A 22,314-nucleotide genomic window follows, 5' to 3' on the forward strand; every position below is an offset into this window, starting at 1 on the left:
AAAAGTATGTGCTTTCTATTTTCTGTTTCAGTGTGCAATTTTGTTGTCCACGATCGTTGTATGAAGACAGTGGTCTCCCCTTGCTCCAGCATAGCCACCAGTCTCATCAAGGTAAGACTATAGACGAATTCCGGAAATAAGTGTCGGGTTTGTATGGGTTGTGACAGAGTGAATGCCCTTGCTTTTACTTGGTCAAACATTGGAGGAGCCAATCACTAGCGAGGGGTGTGTTGGAAACACGTGGACTTGAGAATTCATTTGGACGGGCGCAGTGGCGTGGTGGTAAGACGTCGGCCTCCTAATCGGGAGGTCGTGAGTTCGAATCCCGGTCGCTGCCGCCTGGTGGGTTAAGAGTGGAGATTTTTCCGATCTCCCAGGTCAACTTATGTGCAGACCTGCTAGTGACTTAACCCCCTTCGTGTGTACACGCAAGCACAAGACCAAGTGCGCACGGAAAAGATCGCAGTGGGGCACTGCGGTTATGAAATTAAAGGCCCCTCCTGTTTTTGGAACCGCAGGAGCTTTCTAGTTTGCTGTTAGGTAGATTTTTGGTTCCTCTTTCCTGTCATGCTCTCTTTTTCTTCATGAATTCTTTTCTTTTTTCTGCCTTCTTGCTCATTCACCTGTATTTTTTCCAAAAATCTCTTCTCTTGCCGCTTGTCTCGCGATTCATGTATAGTTTAATCTGTTAGTGTTCTGATGTAAGTCCAGCAGTAGATAGGTTAAGCCTATTTTAACATACTGGAAACTGGTAATCTTCCAGTAGGTATTAATTTAGTTTTACTAAAGCCTGCTGGGACACAAGTAATGGGTTAGTGCATTTGTAAACAGGAATCGCTTGACAAGTGGCCCCCTTCATCCCCCCCTTCCTCGTCCTGATATGGCTCTGCGTAGTCGGCTGGACGTTAAGCAACAAATAAACAAACAAACAAACGGAAAAGATCCTGTAATCCATGTCAGAGTTCGGTGGGTTGTAGAAACACGAAAATACCCAGCATGCTTCCTCCGAAAGCGGCGTATGGCTGCCTAAATGGCGGGGTAAAAACGGTCATACACGTAAAATTCCACTCGTGCAAAAACACGAGTGTACGTGGGAGTTTCAGCCCACGAACGCAGAAGAAGAAGAAGAATTCATTTGTCCTTGAAAAAGCAACGGTATTCACTCTTTCACAACCTATGCATATCTTACAGAAATACTTCCCAATATTGTTTATTCTATGCTTTGCTTTACTAATGCCCCATGCACCTCTGGCTCCTACCGGCACGGTTGGCCTAGTGGTAAGGCGTCCGTCCCGTGATCGGGAGGTCGTGGGTTCGAACCCCGGCCGGGTCATACCTAACACTTTAAAATTGGCAATCTAGTGGCTGCTCCGCCTGGCGTCTGGTATTATGGGGTTAGTGCTAGGACGGGTTGGTCCGGTGTCAGAATAATGTGACTGGGTGAGACATGAAGCCTGTGCTGCGACTTCTGTCTTGTGTGTGGCGCACGTTATATGTCAAAGCAGCACCGCCCTGATATGGCCCTTCGTGATCGGCTGGGCGCTAAGCAAACAAACAAAACAAAAAAACCTCTGGCTCCTATGAAATCTTAAAATAATCCCAAAGAATTGTCTTCAGAGAGTCAAAAGGCACATCGTGATTACATACCACTGTCCCACCCTCGTCTCAGACATAGCACACACAGAAACACACACACACACACACACACACACACACACACTCACACACACACACACACACACACACACACACACACACACACACACACACACACACACACACACACACACACACACACACTCACACACACACACACACACACACACACACACACACACACACACACACTCACACACACACACACACACACTCACACACACACACACACACACACACACACACACACACACGCACACACACACACACACACACACACACACACACACACACAGAGAAACACACACACACAAACATACTCGCTCGCATGCACACCTATACACATACATGCACTCACTCACACACACACTCACACACACACAAACACATAATTTCTTAACATGATACAATGCAGGCTTGGGAATTGTCCGCCGAAAGGCAATTTTCCGCCGACATTTGTTTTTGTTCCGCCGAAAAAGCAAAAGTGTGCACCGAAAAAATAAATGGGGAAGGCAAAAATGGTTCTAAAAACTGAATTTAATGGCAAATTTGAAGCTCAGATGACACCAAATTGCGCCATTTGTAAAGCTGTGCGCTTCGCGCCGTTGACTTTGCTATTACCTACACATTTTCAGCCTTTTTTACTTTTTTCAATTCCCATGCCTGACAATGTCAATGAGATTGCACCATTGAACTTCCTTGAATGACAAAGAAATGTGGGAGGGGAGAGGGGGGGGCTGCTTGGTGCTTCGCGCCTTTGAGAATATCACATCCAAATTTAACCTGTAGTATTTTCCTCACATTGGTATTTCTTGCATGCTATTAATAATTACTATTATTCTGGGATAAAAGTTCCCATCCATATTTTGCACATCATGAACGCCAAACCTTTATGAACGCTAAACAATTATGAACGTCAAGACCCCCCCGCGGGTTTGGGGGAAGAATTTACCCGATGCTCCCCAGCATGTCGTAAGAGGCGACTAACGGATTCTGTTTCTCCTTTTACCCTTGTTAAGTGTTTCTTGTATAGAATATAGTCAATTTTTGTAAGGATTTTAGTCAAGCAGTATGTAAGAAATGTTAAGTCCTTTGTACTGGAAACTTGCATTCTCCCAGTAAGGTAATATAATATATATTGTACTACGTTGCAAGCCCCTGGAGCAAATTTTTGATTAGTGCTTTTGTGAACAAGAAACAATTGACAAGTGGCTCTATCCCATCTCCCCCCTTTCCCCGTCGCGATATAACCTTGAATGGTTGAAAACGACGTTAAACACCAAATAAAGAATGAACGTCAAGCTTTTATGGACGCTAAACATTTACGAACTCCAAGCCTTTATCAACATTAAACATATGAACGACAAACCTTTATGAACATCAAGCCTTTATGAACATCAAGCCTTTATGAACACTAAACTTTTATGAACACTAAGCCTTTATGAACGCCCAACCTTGATAAACTTTATGAACGCAAAGCTTTTATAAACTAAAAGGGATTCTGTAACATTGATTTAAAGGGGGGGAAGGGAAGGGTTAAACATATATTGTCTACGCCGCGGGGCGGGGATGTAGCTCAGTCGGTAGCGCGCTGGGTTTGTTTCCAGTTGGCCGCTGTCAGCATGAGTTCGTCCCCACGTTCGGCGAGAGATTTATTGCTCAGAGTCAACTTTGTGTGCAGACTCTCCTCGGTGTCCGAACACCCCCGTGTGTACACGCAAGCACAAGACCAAGTGCGCACGAAAAAGATCCTGTAATCCATGTCAGATTTCGGTGGGTTATAGAAACACGAAAATACCCAGCATGCTTCCTCCGAAAACGGCGTATGGCTGCCTAAATGGCCGGGTAAAAAACGGTCATACACGTAAAATTCCATTCGTGCAAAAAACATGAGTGTACGTGGGAGTTTCAGCCCCCGAACGCAGAAGAAGAAGAAGTCTAAGCCGCCATATTGGAGAGTTTTCTTGCGGATTGGACCTCAAAAAAAGTTCAAGGGACATTAGCTTTACTGTAATTTAGAAACACCCGCAATGATTTGCTCAAAATTGCTCTGAAACTATGCCAAATTATTAAATGAAGTTTAATCAGCGAGCAGTTTGCATCGACAGCTCTCCTGTCAGGAGTCAGGGATTCCGGTCGTCATCATTATTTATTTAGTTTTCATCTATACCCATTCGTCAAAGCAGATCAAGACCGTTGGATTAAGGAAGTCAAACCTACAGTCTTGCTAACGCATGAAAATTCCGTGCCATACAGGGCTAGAACGCTTCGAATAACAGACACAACAAACTGTACGTTGGAGAATATCAAGGTCTGCAATGACAACCAAACACAGCATTCTGATTTGAAAAATAAAACGCTCAAACACTAATTTTAAGACCTTCTCCGTGTGTGTTGTGATCTATTTAACCCCCAAAACCAATTTCAAATCTGTATTTCCACGAATAGCGCATGGAATGCTCAGGGTCAAAAGGTAGGACGAAAACTAGGAGTCACGCATAGCGCCGCGTCACAATGAGAATTACAGTCTGGGATTTCTACTCAAAATACAGCCGTTTTTAATTTAAGTAACTCAGTACTTACTTACTTAGGCCATTATGAACCCCCGGGGGAGCATAGGCCATCCACGACAATTCTCCATCCGACACGGTCCTGGGCTGCCCTTTCGATCTGGCTCCAGGTCTTCCCCTGCCTGTTGATCTCTGCTTCAGTGTCTCGTCTCCAGCTGTTGCGCGGCCGGCCTCTCTTCCTTTTCCCTTGTGGATTCCACTTCAGGGCTTGCCTCGTGATACTGGATGCTGGCTTTCTCAGGGTGTGCCCTATCCAGCCCCATTTCCTCCGGAGAATTTGCTGCGCCGCTGGTTTCTGGTCAGCTCTCTGCCAAAGGTCTTCATTTCGGATTCTGTCCGTCCATCTGATGTTTAGGATGCGCCTCAAGCAGGTGTTGACAAAGATTTGGATCTTTCCCAGCATGGTCTCTGTTGTCCTCCATGTCTCACACCCATAGAGAAGAACAGACTTGACATTTGAATTGAAGATCCGAAGCTTCGTCCTTTGGCTAATCTCCTTGGAACTCCAGATCTTCTTTAGCATGACAAAGGCTCCCCGTGCTTTCCCAATCCTTGCTTTGACGTCCCTGTCCGAGCCTCCTTGTCCGTCAATGATGCTCCCCAGGTAAACAAAGGACTCCACTTCCTTGATGGGCTCCCCATTGATCATCACCGGATTGTCGGCTGTGGTGTTGGTCTTAATCAATTCGGTTTTCCTCTTGTTGATCTTGAGTCCTACACCGGCTGATATTGTCTCCAGGTGAGTAGTCTTGTCTTGCATTTGGGCATGGTTGTGGGAAAGGAGGGCAAGATCATCCGCAAAGTCGAGGTCTTCCAGTTGATCGAAGAGTGTCCATTGTATCCCATTTCTCCTGCCTGCTGTTGTGGTCTTCATGATCCAGTCGATGGCCAGAAGAAATAGGAATGGTGACAGTATACATCCTTGTTGTACCCCCGTTTTCACCTCAAAACTGTCGGATAGCTGGCCAGCATGTGCGACTCTACACTTCATATCCTGGTAGGTGCCCCGGATGAGGGAGATGAATTTCTCTGGAATGCCGTAGTGCCGCATGAGTTTCCACAGTGACTCTCTGTCCACGCTGTCGAAGGCTTTCTCATAATCAATGAAGTTGATGTATAGAGGAGACTTCCACTCCAGCGACTGCTCCACTATGATGCGTAAACTGGCAATCTGGTCAGGACAGGATCTGTTCTTCCTGAAACCCGCCTGTTCATCCCTGAGCTTGGTGTCAACTGCCTCCTTCATTCTATCCAAAAGGATTCGGTTGAGAACCTTCCCTGGCACGGACAGCAGCATGATCCCTCGGTAGTTTCCACAGTCTCGAAGATCCCCTTTCTTTGGAATCTTGATGATGATGCCTTCTCTCCATTGAGATGGCACCTCTTCCTCCTCCCAAATCTTGCCAAACAGACTGTGGAACAAACTAATAGATGTCTCCATGTCTGCTTTGATGGCTTCTGCCGGTATCTCATCTGGCCCCGACGCTTTTCCATTTTTTAGTGACATTATGGCTTTCTTGATTTCCTCCTTTGTGGGCTTGTCTGTGTTGATGGGCAGTTCTGTCTCTGCTGGTCTGATGTCCGGTGTTCAATAGCTCCTTGAAGTGTTCCGCCCATCGCTTCATCTGATCGTCTGTCGTTGTTATTGGATCCCCATTCTTGTCCCTCACTGGTTTGTCGGTCTGCTGAAATTTTCCTGCTAACTTCTTGGTCGTCATGTAGAGATCTTTCAGATTTCCCTGTCCTGCAGCTTCTTCTGCCTCCTTCGCCAGGTTGTCTATGTAGTCTTTCTTGTCCTTCTTTATTCCTTTCTTTACTTCTTTCTCCGCCGCTGTGTACTCTTTCTGTGCCTTTGCTTTGCCTGCTCTCGTTCTGCTCTCGTTCCTCGCTTTCTTCTTCTTCTTCCTATCTTCAATTTTCTGAATGGTGTCTGCAGAAATCCATTCCTTGTGCTGCGATTTTTTCTTGCCCACCACTTCCTCGCAGGTATCCTTCCACATCTTGCTGTAGTGTTCCCACTGGCTCTTTATGTCTGCCTCATCTTCTTCGATCATCCCTTGAAGTGGCTGGAATCTGTTGGTGAGGCTTATCTGGAATCTTGTGCGTACTTCTTCATCTCTTAGCATTCCCACGTTGAACTTAACCCTAGCGCTGTTTGAGCTATGGTGTTTCTTTAATCGCAGTCTGACTGTTGTGGTAACTAGCTGGTGGTCTGTGTACACATCTGCTCCCCTCATCACCCGTACATCCATCCATGATCGTCTGAACTTTTTGTTGATGCAGATGTGGTCAATCTGGTTCTCTGTGACGTGGTCAGGTGAAATCCAGGTGGCCTTGTGTATTCGCTTGTGGGGGAAGACGCTTCCTCCTATCACCAGTTGGTTCAAGGCACACATCTCTGCAAAACGTTCTCCGTTGTCGTTCATCTGTCCCAGTCCATGTTTCCCCATGATGTCCTCGTATCCTGCGTTGTCCCCTCCAACTTTGGCATTGAAATCTCCCATCACCAGCGTTATATCTCTGTCCTTTATCCCGTCCAGGACTGCTTGTAACTGCCGGTAGTAGTTGTCCTTCTTTTCCACGTCTGGCTCATCGTTTGTTGGGGCATAGCACTGGATGATGTTCAGGTTGATGTTCTTCTTCTTGGTGGCAAACTTTGCTGTGATGATGCGGGGGCTGATAGCTTCATAGCCGATGAGTGCTCTCTGTGCCTCCGGCGCCAGCATCAGCACTACGCCTAACGTGTGTGGGGCTCCTTCTTCTTGGTGTCCCGAATACAAAACTTCTTCTCCTGATGAGAGTCTCACCCTTCCAGATGTTGTCCACCTTGCTTCGCTTATTCCCAGTACTTGGATCTTGTACTTCTTCATCTCTCTTGCTACCTGCAGTGTCTTCCCAGCTTGGTACATGGTCTGCACGTTCCAGGTGGCTATTCTCGTTGTTCGCCTGGTGGTCAGAAGGGGGGTCGGTCTCGCAGCTTCCTTTCGGCTTTCACTGTTGGACGTCATAGATCTCCTTGATGGAGACCCTTCCTCCTCCAGGCATGTGTCTTGGATATTTGTCGTTGATGCTTCTGTAACGTAGTCTTTTTCTAGGCAGGGGTGTTGACCCTACGCAAACCATTTTAGACTCATGGGGGAGCTGGTCTAGCTTAGTCTGACCTCTATCCTTTGACCTGTCCAGCATGGGTGGCCCTACCAGGAGCATTTGCTCCGGCTGGCATAGCTCTCCGGGTTATCGAGATACTCAAGCCCCCACCCCACGACAAGGAGTAGACCGTGTGGGGGAAGTAACTCAGTGCTCAAACGTTTATTGTAAGGTATTCCTTGTGTGTGGTCACAAAATAACTACCCCCAAACGGAACTGTATAACTCTTGGGGCGATTTGAGACATTGTTTTTGTTAGATATATTCCCTTTAAGCTTGATTGTTTCTGGTGTAGAATAAGGTCAGTAGTAAATCATGGGAGCAACCTGTGTCTTTCTCATGCCTCGGTCTTCGGTCACTGATGCGTTCTCTTTTGATCTGATGCTTTGTTCTAATCGCTGGCCATAATCCACGGTCCGATAGCTTTGACATGCATGACGGGGTCTTCTGAAAGAACATTTGTTTTGTAGCTAGGACACTTTGACCTATACATATATTTTTGATCCAGGCCCAGCTGACCTTTTGTCCTCTGAGTCTGGGCAACAGCTTTTCTTTGTTGTACTTTTTGTAGCCAAGTGCACAAAACTTTTGAATTGCCTTTGGAGATAAAGCCAGTCAAACAGGACAAAGGATGGGGAAATTTAGTAGCCAGGAGACAACAGCATTCAGACCCTATCACAAACAGCTCTATACAACTCACTGGTGTCATGTCCAACTGGAAGCCAGAACATGAGTCATAAATAGCTCAGCCGGCAGACAACTCTGCAGAGCAGTTGTTGTGAAAGGGAGACTACCGCATCACCCTGCCACATTTCTGTTTCAGCCCTGAAAGTAAAAAAGAATGGTGTATTAGCCTTTGGCTAGTGATTCTGAACATTTACTTGCCAGAGAGCAAACTTTACAACCCGAACCAACAATTTGTTTCAGCAACTTAACTCGCATTTGGCGAGTAGATGAACATTTGTACTCGTCAGTTACACATTTCTACTCGCCATGGCGAGTAAAATACTCGCCACTTTCAGGCCTGTGTTTTTGAATGTCAAGATTTCTTTATTTCTAAAAATATGTTGTTTTTTCTCCCTGCAGAATCCTGTTGCCCACTGCTGGTCGGAACCGAGTCACTTCAAACGAAAGTTTTGCAATGTCTGTCGCAAACGGCTGGAGGACAGTCCTGCCATACGCTGTGAAAGTAAGGCTTCTGTGTGTTGGTGTGTGTGTTTGGTTTTGGGTATGTGTGTGTGTGGGGGGTATGGTGTGTATGTGTGTGGGGGGTATGGTGTATGTGTGTGGGGGGTATGGTGTGTGTGTTGGGGGGTATGGTGTGTGTGTGTGGGATATGGTGTATGTGTTGGGGGTATGGTGTGTGTGTAGGGGGTATGGTGTGTGTGTGGGGGTATGGTGTGTGTCTGTGGGGTATGGTGTATGTGTGTGGGGGTATGATGTGTGTGGGGGTATGGTGTGTGTCTGTGGGGTATGGTGTATGTGTGTGGGGGAATGATGTGTGTGGGGGGTATGGTGTGTGTGTGGGGGGTATGGTGTGTGGGGAGGGGGTATGGTGTGTGTGTGGGTGTCTGTCGCAAACATCTGGAGGACAGTCCTGCTATATGCTGTGAAAGTAAGACTTCTGTGTGTTGGTGTGTGTGTTTGGTTTTGGGTATGTGTGTGGGGGGGGGGTATGGTGTGCATGTGGGGGGGGGTATGGTGTGTGTGTGGGTGTGTCTGTCGCAAACATCTGGAGGACAGTCCTGCTATATGCTGTGAAAGTAAGATTATTTTCTGTGTGTTGGTGTAAGTGTTTGGTTTTGGGTACGTGTGTAGGGTGAGGTGAGAAACACAAAGTGGGGGGTGGGATGGGTTTCGGAAAGAGACAGAGGGGAGAGAGGGGGGAGAGTTCCTTCCTTCTGACCTACGCTTTGAAAGTAAGATGTTTGGTTTTGGGTACGTGTGTGCTGGGTGAGTTGAGAGAGAGAAGAAATGAAAGGGGGGGGGGGGGGGGGAGTGCAGAAAGAGCGAGAGGGGAGGCGGGGAATTCTAATTTATGCTGTGAAAGTAAGATTTCTGTGTGTTGGTGTATATGTTTAGTTTTGGGTAGGTGTGGGTGGGGTAAGGTGAAAGAGCTAGAGGCAGTGGGGGAGGGGGGGTGCGGAAAGAGAGAGAGAAGGGAGGGGGAGAGAGAGAGTTCTGACTTATGCTGAGGGGGGGGGGGGGGGGGGGTGGTTGTGCAGAAAGAGAGTTCTGACATACGCTGTGAAAGTGTGTGTGTGTGTGTGCATGTTTGTGTGTGTGTGTAACAGAGGGAGAGACAAAGAAGAGAGAGAGAGAGAGAGAGAGAGAGAGAGAGAGAGAGAGAGAGAGAGAGAGAGAGAGAGAGAGAGAGAGAGAGAGAGAGAGAGAGAGAGAGAGAGAGAGAGAGAGAGAGAGAGAGAGAGAGAGAGAGAGAGAGAGAGAGAGAGAGAGAGAGAGAGAGAGAGAGAGAGAGAGAGAGAGAGAGAGAGAGAGAGAGAGAGAGAGAGAGAGAGAGAGAGAGAGATGCTTCTATTAAGTTTTTTCTCTGTTGGTTTATGACTTTCTGTGTGTCTGTATGTTCATGAGAGAAGGGGAGCGGTGTTTGTATGTGGAGTGTGCCCCCCCCCCCCCCCATACAAGTCATGCAAATGTAACTAACTATGGTGATTTTTGGATCATCAAATAACGCTCAAAAAGGGAACATATATATATATATCTAACCGTAAATGCACAGAAATAAAGATTTAAATTGATGATGTTTGTTCATGTTCATGAATATTCTGGTTAAAAACCAGTCTTTGGTTTCAAAAGACAACAGATGTAATCTCAGATAGTGTGAAGCATTACTGAGGAATCACATTTACTCGCAATACTACGGCAATGATTTCGACAGCGCCAGAGAATCATTTAAGCATGCATATATTTTCTTCAGCTGGAAGGGGCTCCGATTCAGTCAGTGAATTTCACGCTTGGATTGCTTCACACGTCTGGGTGGTTTTGGGTCCAGGAAGATTATCTTCTGCACACTCCAAATTGTTGAATACATTTTTTATTTATTTATTTTTTTACACAAACATTTCTTGTTTTTTGATTGTGAATGATTAGCACACATGTCTGTGTATTTGTGTCTGTTTCAGTCTGTGAATATTATGCACACCTGGACTGTCAGGACTTTGTGGTCAGTGACTGCATGGAATGTTCCACGTACAATCCCAACAGAGAGCGGGTGGGAGACCTTCCTGCACAGGGGGAGAGGGAGCGATGCGTACGTAACATTTTGCAACATCTAATTACGTTACAATACAATTCTTTTCTTGCCCTTTGCATACGTGTGTGTTTACTTGCTCTAGCGAATGTTGTTTTTTTTTTGTTTTGTTCTCAGGGTAATATAATGCAATATCACTAATGGTAACTTGTGTGATTGCAGGGTAGCATAGTGCAATATCACTACTGATGAAATGGTAACTTGTGTGATTGCAGGGTGGCATAGTGCAATATCACCACTGGCGAGAGGGAAACCTGCCCCCAAACTCCAAGTGTGTCTCGTGCAAAAAGACCTGCTGGTCGTCGGAATGTCTGGCGGGCATGCGATGCGAGTGGTGTGGAGTCACTGTGAGTTTGCATTTTTTTCTTTTTCAACATATTTAAACACGTTTTGAATGCAAAACAACACAAACATACAGACATCAGATGATCTGTTAAAACAGTGGTGTGAAGTCACCGTGAGTTTGCAATTCTTTTTTATTTATTTTTTTTTTTCTCAAGACTTTTAATCAAGTTTTAAATACAATACAACACAAACATACAGATATCAGATGATCTGTTACAACGAGAAAACGTCATATGTAATAAACAATCTAAGATAACAATTAAGACCAAAAAACTTAAATATTGACAACTAGAAGAGGTTGAAATTCTTATTTGTTTGTTTGCCAACCAAAAAAGTTCTAGTGTTAGGAGAACAAAATAGAGGGTCCTTCTGGAATTTTAAACATTGAATTTTCTTTCCTTGGCCTTGATAAACTAGAGGGTTGTTGGTGGAATTGGAAACATTTAATTTTGTTCTTGGCCTTAGGCCAAAGAAAATAAATAGTCTGTTTACGGTAACCCGACCGACCCTATTTTTTTCGCGCGACCCTAGACTTTTTTTTGGCATTTGGGGGAGGGGGGGGGGGGGGGGAAAGAAGAAAAAAAAAAGCAAAATAACGTAAAAATATGTTTTTTTGTAAAAGAAAAAAAAAGAAAAAAAATCCCGATCTACCGACCCTATTTTTTTGGCCTATGTTACCGTAAACAGACCTATTTTTTTTTGGCCTTATCAAATATGCACTGTGTTGGCAGGCTCACGCCACGTGCTACAAGACCCTGCCTGTGGAGTGCAAGTTCGGCACCTTGCGGGAAATCATGCTGCCCCCCTGCTGCCTGACCATACCCCGCATGGACGTTCCCATGGAAACCATCCTCGGCATCAACCGCAAACCCAGTCAGTCACCGTTTTGTGGATTTGTTGTTGTTGGAAGTTGTTTAAGGAGTGGAGGATCAGACGTTTTTGTATGGGTTTGGGATGGGTAGGGAATACAATCTGAGAGAATCTGATCTTAAGAAGGGGGTAGTCTTGAAATGGGGGTATATTAATTATTTACAAAGGCTATAAACATGGGTGCAACTCTTCCGTCTGAGACGGAATTTCCGTTTTTCTGACGTGGCTGCAGACGGAAAATCCGTTTTTTCAAAAATCCGAAGCGAAAAAAAAAGGGAGAGAAGCGTACAGAACAGTGCAGTCAGAAACGTGTTTCGGTTCTGCAGATCGGATATGGCACTCTTCTTTGAAAGAAGTCCGTAAAAGTAAGCCCGTGTGTGAACCCCGTAGTGCAGTTGTCGGCCATTGTTTTCTGCTTGGCGCGAGTTTGCGATTCGTGTGATTTACACTTGATCTCATCAAAATGCCGTTTCTCAAAGAAGACGAACCGACGCGTACTATCGATTCATCTGTTAACAAATGGAGGTGGACGTGGCTGAACGAAACGGACAGCCAAAACAACCAACACCGAATTTGGTGCCGGAAAATTGATCGGCCTGGAGTCACTGTGTTTTTGCATGATCTGCAACAAAGACATAAAATACGGTTCAAACGGCAAGAAAAAACTGAGCGAGCGAACAGACCAGTACATCAGAAAGGGGGTGTTAAAAATCAAGGGTCTGCCAAACCCGGCAAATGCCGTTGGGTAATGTGTTATGTGTTAATGTGGCGACGATAGCCACTATTATTAACAAGTGGCTCTATCCCATCTATCCCCCTTTCCCCGTCGTGATATAACCTTCGTGGTTGAAAACGACGTTAAACACCAAATAAAGAAAGTAAAGAATTGGCTCCTGCAACGTAACATATCCAGATACTGGCTACAATATTCAATATATATATCAGTTCTGCTCCCAGCTCTGCCAGAATTCACATACAACTTCCAGCCATAATGATGATGGTAGTTACAGTCAAGAAGCCATCTGCAGTGGTTTGGTTTGGTTGGTTGTACAGTCAATGTGTAAATATATACTCAAACAGATAAACATTTTAATTTGTTCGATTCTTCGAAATGGATAGTTGTATCGCCTGCATTGGGATAGACTGCTGTCACTCATACTGGATCTCTCCTCAAGCTCATAATAATATAGACACAAGTGTGTGCTATTTTGCTATGTAGTAAAAGGTGAGCTTTTTCTGTTTTCTTGTGCAGCATGTGTTCTAAAACTATTTGTTTTAATTACAGTTGAGTAAGAGTTGTAAACATTATGCCTGATGGCTCATGTACATACAATTACATGATACATGATTTTATTGCCATTTTTGTGTGTTAATCTACGTATTAATCTCCCTGTCAGCTTGAAGGAGAGGCCTTCAAATACCCTTAAAGTTGTACATTTTGCTCTGCTAACAGTTGTACATTTTGCTCTGTACCCAGCCAGGGGCCGCCAAGGCCCCTGGACCCCGGCCTTTTCATTTTTTTCATTTTTCAGCAGTTGCACCCATGTATAAACAGTAAGTCTGAGAAAAGAGGGTCTTAAAAGCGGGGGGGGGGGGGGGGGGGGGGGGGAGGGAGTCTTGATTTTAAAGGGGGGGTTCCACTCTAGACGAATTCTGAAAATAACTCAGGATGGGATGGGTTGTGGAAGAGTGAATGCCCTTGTTTTTACTGGGACAAACATTGGAAGGGCCAATCACTAGCCAGGGTAATATTTCAAACAGGTGCATGTGTGAATTTATTTGTCTGAGAAAAAGCAAGGGTGTTCACTCTTTTACAATCCATACAATCCTGGCTGAGTTATTTCCACAAAATCGTCTATTGGGGTTGGTGAGAGGGGGGGGGGGGGGATGTGTGGATAGAGGGGGTGAAGGAGAGAGGGTCTCTCCTTTTGCCTTAGAGAGAGAGACAGAGACAGAGAGAGAGACAGAGACAGAGAGGGAGAGACAGAGAGAGAGAGAGAGAGAGAGAGTAGGGACAGAGAGAGACAGAGAGAGAGAGGGACAGAGACAGAGAGAGAGACAGAGACAGAGAGAGTAGGGACAGAGAGAGAGAGAGAGGGGGGGACAGAGAGAGAGAGACAGAGAGGGAGAGAGGGAGAGAGAGAGAGAGAGAGAGAGAGAGAGAGAGAGAGAGAGAGAGATTTGGAATGGAGTAGCAGGTTGTAACTCACAGACAATCCTAATCTGTTATTTGCAAAGCCAATAACTAACAAACTTGCATTATTTTTTTCCATTTCCGCTCTCTCCCGTGGGATATTTTCTGCAGCTTTCCCAGGTAAGAACCATTCAATTACACGCTTGTTGTTTTCTGAATTAAAGTCACATGAAACTGATGTTAGAACTCAGCTTATTTTCTATATTTTTAGTTTTATGTCTGGTGATCTGAGGCTCATACTGAATATTTTACAGAGATGGCTGACAGAATATCTTAGGGGTTGGAATCTTTTTCTTGAAGTTCTTGATAGATTTTTGTTCTAAAAATAAGAAAGAAGGAAAGCAAATCTTACTATGGTTCTCAGCAACTGTCTTCATATTGAGAACAGGTTTATTATTTGTAAAGGAAACAATAATAGACTTGGCTTGAATATAGAATTTCATGTATATCCTGGAAAAAAACATTTTTGAGAAAGAGAAAATGATGGTTCCTGTTTAATTTTGTGTTTAGTTTCTAGAGATGAATTGTTTTTTCTCATTTAGATTCGCTTATGGTCTGTGACAATTTTAATGCAGCAAGGTTGTATTAGATTCCCGTGTATGTAAGCTTTTGGATTTAGAAAAAAGGTATACCAGAAAGAAACTATAAGTCTTTGGAGTTATTTTATTTTACCAAAAAATTCTTAGCTTTCTGTTGAGTTCTGAGATTATAACATTGGCTTTTATACATGTGCATGTCCTGTTGTGAGGGTGATCAAAACTGGAGGTTTAACATTCTTTAGGTAGAAGTTGCTTGATTTGCCTAACAAAGAAGGAGTTAAAAAAAGGAAAAAAAAGAAAAGAAAAGAGATAGCGTAGGTCGGTTGCAACAAATGAATGAAGCATGGCTTTCATGCGACTTCTTAACATTTATGCTATGATTGATGGAAGCATGGCTTTCATGCGACTTCTTAACATTTATGCTATGATTGATGGAAGCATGGCTTTCATGCGACTTCTTAACATTTATGCTATGATTGATGGAAGCATGGCTTTCATGCGACTTCTTAACATTTATGCTATGATTGATGGAAGCATGGCTTTTGTGATTAGAATTAGTTCCCTTTCAGTTGGCTTTCACTTTTCAGGAACAGTCTGGTGTGTCTGCTATAGATTAGAAGACAAAATATCCCTGTTTATTTTTTGTCCAAGTATTCAAGGAAAGTGAAATGCAAGTCGTATTCTTCCTGAGAACGGTCTAGCTCTTGAGATTTGTCTGACCCTTTGAGTTTTTTGTGGGTGTTTTTCCTGCTTGAAATCGAAGAATACATTTACCCAACTCATGCCTTCATTTATTGCCTTTTTAATGGTAAACTTGTTTTGTTTGAACCAGAGCCCTGTTATGTAGTCGTTGATTTTACATTCATGTAGTTGCTGGTAGTCTGCATCAAGTCATGCTGCTGCGTTTGGTTAATATTTAGCTTTTCTTGGGTTAAGCATGAACAAGACAGAAGCTAGCTGACATGTTAAGGCTGCTGACGTAATACAGGAATTTCGGGACATAACCCTGTCAAGATTGTATAGGTTGTGAAAGAGTAAGAAACCTTTTTTTTCTCAGACAAACTTATGACACATGGTTCCAGTACACGTGTATGAGACACCCCCCCTCCTCAGTGACTGGCCTATAATACCACGTGTCATAAGTATGTATGAGACACACACCCTCCTTAGTGACTGGCCTATAATACCACGTGTCATAAGTATGTATGAGACACACCCCCTCCTCAGTGACTGGCCTATAATACCACGTGTCATAAGTATGTATGAGACACACCCCCTCCTCAGTGACTGGCCTATAATACCATGTCTCATAAGTATGTATGAGACACACCCCTCCTTAGTGACTGGCCTATAATACCACGTGTCATAAGTATGTATGAGACACCCCCCCCCCCCTCAGTGACTGGCCTATAATACCACGTGTCATAAGTATGTATGAGACACACCCCTCCTTAGTGACTGGCCTATAATACCATGTGTCATAAGTATGTATGAGACACACCCCTCCTTAGTGACTGGCCTATAATACCACGTGTCATAAGTATGTATGAGACACACCCCTCCTTAGTGACTGGCCTATAATACCACGTGTCATAAGTATGTATGAGACACACCCCTCCTTAGTGACTGGCCTATAATACCATGTGTCATAAGTATGTATGAGACACACCCCCTCCTTAGTGACTGGCCTATAATACCACGTGTCATAAGTATGTATGAGACACACCCCCTCCTTAGTGACTGGCCTATAATACCACGTGTCATAAGTATGTATGAGACACACACCCTCCTTAGTGACTGGCCTATAATACCACGTGTCATAAGTATGTATGAGACACACACCCTCCTTAGTGACTGGCCTATAATACCACGTGTCATAAGTATGTATGAGACACACCCCTCCTTAGTGACTGGCCTATAATACCATGTGTCATAAGTATGTATGAGACACACCCCTCCTTAGTGACTGGCCTATAATACCACATGTCATAAGTATGTATGAGACACACCCCTCCTTAGTGACTGGCCTATAATACCACGTGTCATAAGTATGTATGAGAAAAGGCAAGGGCATTCACTCTTTCAAACCCATGCAAACCTGACAGAGTTATTTCCCGAATTTGTCTATTGCCTGACCAGCCAAGAACCTTAGCCCTGAGTGTGCCTATAGGACTGGTAACTTTCACAATCTAAGCCCGCTTCTACGGTAATTATGTTGTTGTGTAGTACAGTTAGCATTTACTAGTACATAAACCGTTAAAAAAACAAAACATCAAAAGCTGACATGTAGGCTTCCAAAGTAATTTTAGTTGCTGCTAGTCTGCATCTAGTAATACTGTTGATTAGTACCTGTAGTTAGCTTTGTGCTAGTAAAGCATGAACAAAAGAACACCCAAAGCTGACATGTAGATGTTTTAAAGTAATTTTATGTTCGTTTAGTTGCTGGTAGTTTGCATCTACATGTAGTCATACAGTTGCTTAGTAGTAAGCTTTCCACTAGTAGAGCATGAAAACAAAATACAAAACCCCACCCAAAGCTGAAGTTCAGGCATGCCAAAGTAATTTTACGTTCGTTATTTTGCTGGTAGTTTGCATCTAGCTTATACTGCTTGTAAAGCATGACAAAAACCCACAACCGAAGCTGGCATTTAGGCTTCCAACAAAATTGTATATTTGTTTAGTTGTTGCTAGCCTGTATCTAGTTATACAGTTGCTTAGTAGTAAGCTTTCTGCTGATAAAGCATGCACAAAAAATCCCACAAGAAACAACACCCAAAGCTGATATGTTGAAGGTACAAAGCAATTTACGTTTGTTTAGTTGCTGGTAGTTTGCATCTAGTTATACAGTTTCTTAGTAGTAAGCTCTCTGCTAGTAAAGCATGAACAACAAAAACCTCAAGCTGACATGTGGTAAGCTTTTGCTAGTAAAGCATGAACAAATCACTGAATCTGACATGTAGTAAGCTTTCTGCTAGTAAAGCATGAAAAAATCCCTGAAGCTGACATGTAGTAAGCTTTCTGCTAGTAAAGCATGAAAAAATCCCTGAAGCTGACATGTAGTAAGCTTTCTGCTAGTAAAGCATGAAAAAATCCCTGAAGCTGACATGTAGTAAGCTTTCTGCTAGTAAAGCATGAACAAATCCCTGAAGCTGACATGTAGTAAGCTTTCTGCTAGTAAAGCATAAAAAAATCCCTGAAGCTGACATGTAGTAAGCTTTCTGCTAGTAAAGCATGACATGTACAGTAGTTTGCAAAAAACAATTGCATGACCAGCTTCTTGGTGTGCTGCCTTGGCCTGTGTGTCGTCTGCTCTTGCATGTGGATGTTTGGAGTAATGGCCCCTGTTTTGACCCCCCCAGCTCGCACAGTTTCAGAGGAGTGGTCGTCTAGCGGCGATTCCAAGACAGAGGACGAGGAAAAGGAGCGGAGGTCGCCGCGCGAGAGAGATGGACGGGACAAAGACAAAGACACTGATTGTGAGTGATGCAGAGTCGATTTTGTGTTCATCTTCCAAATGACAATTTACACCCATTTAAAGAATGAACATTTTGGTCCCCCTAAGACTGCCTAAATGGCGGGGTTAAAATGGTCAAACATGTAAAAACCCATGCGTGCAAAAAAACATGAGTGTAAGTGGGAGTTTCAGCCCATGAATGAAGAGGAAGTCTGGTTTTTTTGGTTGTCTTCCAAATGACAATTCACACCGGGGCGGGGATGTAGCTCAGTCGGTAGCGCGCTGGATTTGTATCCAGTTGGCCGCTGTCAGCGTGAGTTCGTCCCCACGTTCGGCGAGAGATTTATTTCTCAGAGTCAACTTTGTGTGCAGACTCTCCTCGGTGTCCGAACACCCCCGTGTGTACACGCAAGCACAAGACCAAGTGCGCACGAAAAAGATCCTGTAATCCATGTCAGAGTTCGGTGGGTTATAGAAACACGAAAATACCCAGCATGCTTCCTCCGAAAGCGGCGTATGGCTGCCTAAATGGCGGGGTAAAATCGGTCATACACGTAAAAGCCGTGGGAGTTTCAGCCCATGAACGAACAAACAAACAAACAATTCACACCCACTAAAAGAGTGAACATTTTGGGATTCAATCAGTGTGATGATGAACCTCAAACGTCTCTAAGACAGGCGTAATGGTCAAGTGGTTAAGGCGCCGGCCTCCCATGCAGGGTCTCCCATGCTGAAGGTTGAGTGTTCAAATCCCGGCTGTACCTGGTGGGTTAAGGATGGAGATTTTTTCAATCTCCCAGGTTAACTTATGTGCAGACCTGCAGCCTTATCCCCTTTCGTGTGTCCATGCAGGCACAAGACCAAGTGCGCCAGGTAAAGATCCTGTCATCCATTTCAGAGTTCATGGGTTATAAATGCACAATAAAACACCCAGCAGGTATCCCCGAAAATGGAATATGGCTGCCTAAATGGCTTGGAAACACAAGACTTGCACGGAAAGCCCCATGTGGAGTTGCTGCCCATGAAAACTGAGGAGGAAGAAGAGTGTTTTGGGGGGTATTTTTCAAATGACAATTCACATACTCAAAGAGAAAACATTTGTGGATTTATTCAGTGTGATGATGAACCTCAAACGGGCCAAAATCAGGCCATTACTTTATTTTTTTATGATTTTGGAATTAAATTGCAGCTGCTGTTTGTTTAAAAGAATTGGGTAGGTCTTAGTGGAGTGTTGTTATTCCCTCCCCTTGTCTTTGAAGGGGGGAGTGTTGTTATTCCCTCCCCTTGTCTTTGAAGGGGGGTGTTGTTATTCCCTCCCCTTGTCTTTGAAGGGGGGAGTGTTGTTATTCCCTCCCCTTGTCTTTGAAGGGGGATCCACTGTAATGCATGATGAAAGGTGAGTCGTATAAGCATTTGGTACCGGCACGGTTGGCCTAGTGGTAAGGCGTCCGCCCCGTGATCGGGAGGTCGTGGGTTCGAACCCCGGACGGGTCATACCTAAGACTTTAAAATTGGCAATCTAGTGGCTGCTCCGCCTGGCGTCTGGCATTATGGGGTTAGTGCTAGGACTGGTTGGTCCGGTGTCAGAATAATGTGACTGGGTGAGACATGAAGCCTGTGCTGCGACTTCTGTCTTGTGTGTGCAGGCATGGTACTCTTCTGCCGATCGGCGGAAATCCGCCGAAAACAAAAATCCAAAAAAAATAAATAAATAAAAAAAAATAAAAAAATAAAAATAAAAAAATTAAAAAAAATTAAACATTTTTTTAAAAAAATCTGCTGATTGACTTGAGATTATTATTTTTTCTTACTCAAGCCTTGTTATCTTTCACTTATATCCCTCTCAGCTTCAAGGAGAGGGCACTAAACACATTTGAATTAGTAAAAAGTCGTAAGCTTCAGGGGGCGTTGCCCCCTGACCCCCACAAGGGGCGCTGCCCCTTGACTCCGCAAGGAGGCCTCAGCGGCCCCCTGGACCCCCGGCTTTATTTCAGCTGAAATTGCCATTCCTTCAGTACCATGCCTGGTGTGGCGCACGTTATATGTCAAAGCAGCACCGCCCTGATATGGCCCTTCGTGGTCGGCTGGGCGTTAAGCAAACAAACAAACAAAAATAAGCTTTTGGTTGTCTTGTTTCAGACGAGGTGGTGAGAGTGTTTGACGGCAATGCTTCCATGAAGAAACGACAGTACCGCACAATCACTGTTCCACGCAACGCCCCAGCTCACGTTTTACTGGTGAGTAAATAAATGCCTTCTCTCAGGAGAGAGGAAAAAATAATGTTCTCTAGATTCATCAGTGTATATAACCTGTTCACTGACTTGCTTGTACACTACTGAATCGTCTATACAGACCTGGGAACCCATTTTATTTTGCCGTATTTTGTACGCATGATTGTCTAGAATAGGATACAGAATCCGTTAGTCGCCTCTTATGACATACTGAGGAGCATCGGGTAAATTCTTCCCCCTAACCCGCGGGGGGTGGATGTTCAAATGCTGTGTGGAATACGCTCATTTGTTTGAATAGACACCAAGTTTGTTTGAGAATACTCCAAGTGTAAAACAGGGTTCCCAGGTCTGAAATGCCTTCTCTCAGGAGAGAGAACAATTTTTCTCTAGATTCATCAGAGTATATAACCTGTTCATGGACTTGCTTGTTCACGAGGGAATCGTCTATGATTTATACGTCACTCACTTACTCGCTTGCTGACCGTATTTTCGGGACTACAAGGCGCTTTGTTGTTATAGGCGCCGCCCCGACTTTTTATCTAAAACTAAGACAAATCCACACTATAGACACTTGTGGTGTAAGGCAAAGGAAGTAGAAAGTGTAAATATGTCAGTTGTGTGGCTGTATAAAGTAGAAATTGGACTTCATTTTGTGAAATATGTTTTTCAGTATTTTATGCTCTGTTTGTGTCCAGGAGGCAGCACTGAAGACATTCCACATATCGGACGATCCGAAGAACTACTATGTGTCCGAGATCTGTGAATCAGGTAAATTCTCTTTGATTTTAGCGTTTGCACTTTTACCCTTTGTTAAGGATTGTTCTCTAGTAAAGAAGATGAACGTTGAAATTAAAGGCACACAGTTCCTGTTGAAACGGTTAAGCTCACCGTCTCAGATCTGGCCAGGCATTTACATTTAACAAGACGATCCGTCCACTTGGTCGCATTCCACAAATAAACAGCCTGGGTTCTCTCTTGTGGTGAGTTGGACAGTTTTGATGGTTTAGTTTTTGTAATAGCCACCACCTTTTTTTTTAAAGAAATGAATTAATAAACAAGTCGCGTAAGGCGAAATTACTACATTTAGTCAAGCTGTGGGACTCGCAGAATGAAACTGAACGCACTTCATTTTTTCACAATGACCGTAGTCCGCCGCTCGTGCAAAACACAGTGAAACTGACAAGCCTGTTTAGCGCGGTAGTGGTTTCGCTGTGCTGCATAGCACGCTTTTCTGTACCTCTCTTCATTATAACTTTATGAGTGTGTTTTTCATCCAAACATCTTCTATATATATATACGACTTGTGTCTGTGTGTGTGTGTTCGCGATGCACGCCCAAGGTTCTCGATGGATCTGTTTCAAATTTGGTCACCATATTCAGGTACACCCTGGACACAACCTGGTCGATGAGATATTTCAACACGTGCTCTCAGCGCGCAGCGCTAAACCGATTTTGGTTTTTCTCTGGCTCCATTTCCAGTAACTCTTCCTGATCTTCTCCAGTGTTTTCAGCGTTTATCTCCCTTCCTTCGTGTGGCGTCAATCCATATTCCCGTTATACTATTTTTAGAAGGTCACTGCACGTTACTATTTTTAGAATGTCACTGTCCACAATGCTTTCATCCCGGCAAAGCCGGGTATTACTCTTCCTTATCTTCTCCAGTGTTTTGCGCGTTTATCTCCCTTCCTTCGTGCGGTGCGCCGGCAAAGCCGGGTATTCGGCTCTACTTCTTCCCGGCGAAGCCGTACCCGGCGAAGCGGGTATTCATCTAGTATCATATCTATATGTTTTTGGAATCGGGAACCGACAAGGAATAAGATGAAATTGTTTTTAAATCGATTTCGGACAATTAATTTTGATCATAATTTTTATATTTTTAATTTTTGGAGCTTGTTTTTAATCCGAATATAACATATTTATATGTTTTTGGAATAAAAAAATGATGAAGAATAAGATAAACGTAATTTTGGATCGTTTTATAAAAAATAAAATGTAATTACCATTTTCACATTTTTAATGACCAAAGTCATTAATTAAT

The 22,314-nt window shown here is 44.0% G+C and overlaps 1 protein-coding gene across 2 annotated transcripts in view; it reads left to right on the forward strand.

The window, feature by feature from the left end:
* LOC138979617 (diacylglycerol kinase theta-like) overlaps window positions 1-22,314 on the forward strand; it is a 59,110-nt gene that overhangs the window by 8,419 nt on the left and 28,377 nt on the right. For both annotated transcript variants that reach the window (XM_070352332.1, XM_070352333.1), the window contains exons 2-9: window positions 32-111; window positions 8,459-8,561; window positions 10,516-10,643; window positions 10,859-10,990; window positions 11,720-11,861; window positions 17,951-18,067; window positions 20,185-20,282; window positions 20,972-21,044. In XM_070352332.1, the coding sequence (XP_070208433.1) occupies window positions 32-111; window positions 8,459-8,561; window positions 10,516-10,643; window positions 10,859-10,990; window positions 11,720-11,861; window positions 17,951-18,067; window positions 20,185-20,282; window positions 20,972-21,044 (873 nt within the window). The remainder of the gene's footprint in view (window positions 1-31; window positions 112-8,458; window positions 8,562-10,515; window positions 10,644-10,858; window positions 10,991-11,719; window positions 11,862-17,950; window positions 18,068-20,184; window positions 20,283-20,971; window positions 21,045-22,314) is intronic.

Source organism: Littorina saxatilis, linkage group LG11, assembly GCF_037325665.1.
Source record: "Littorina saxatilis isolate snail1 linkage group LG11, US_GU_Lsax_2.0, whole genome shotgun sequence".
Taxonomy (NCBI): domain Eukaryota; kingdom Metazoa; phylum Mollusca; class Gastropoda; order Littorinimorpha; family Littorinidae; genus Littorina; species Littorina saxatilis.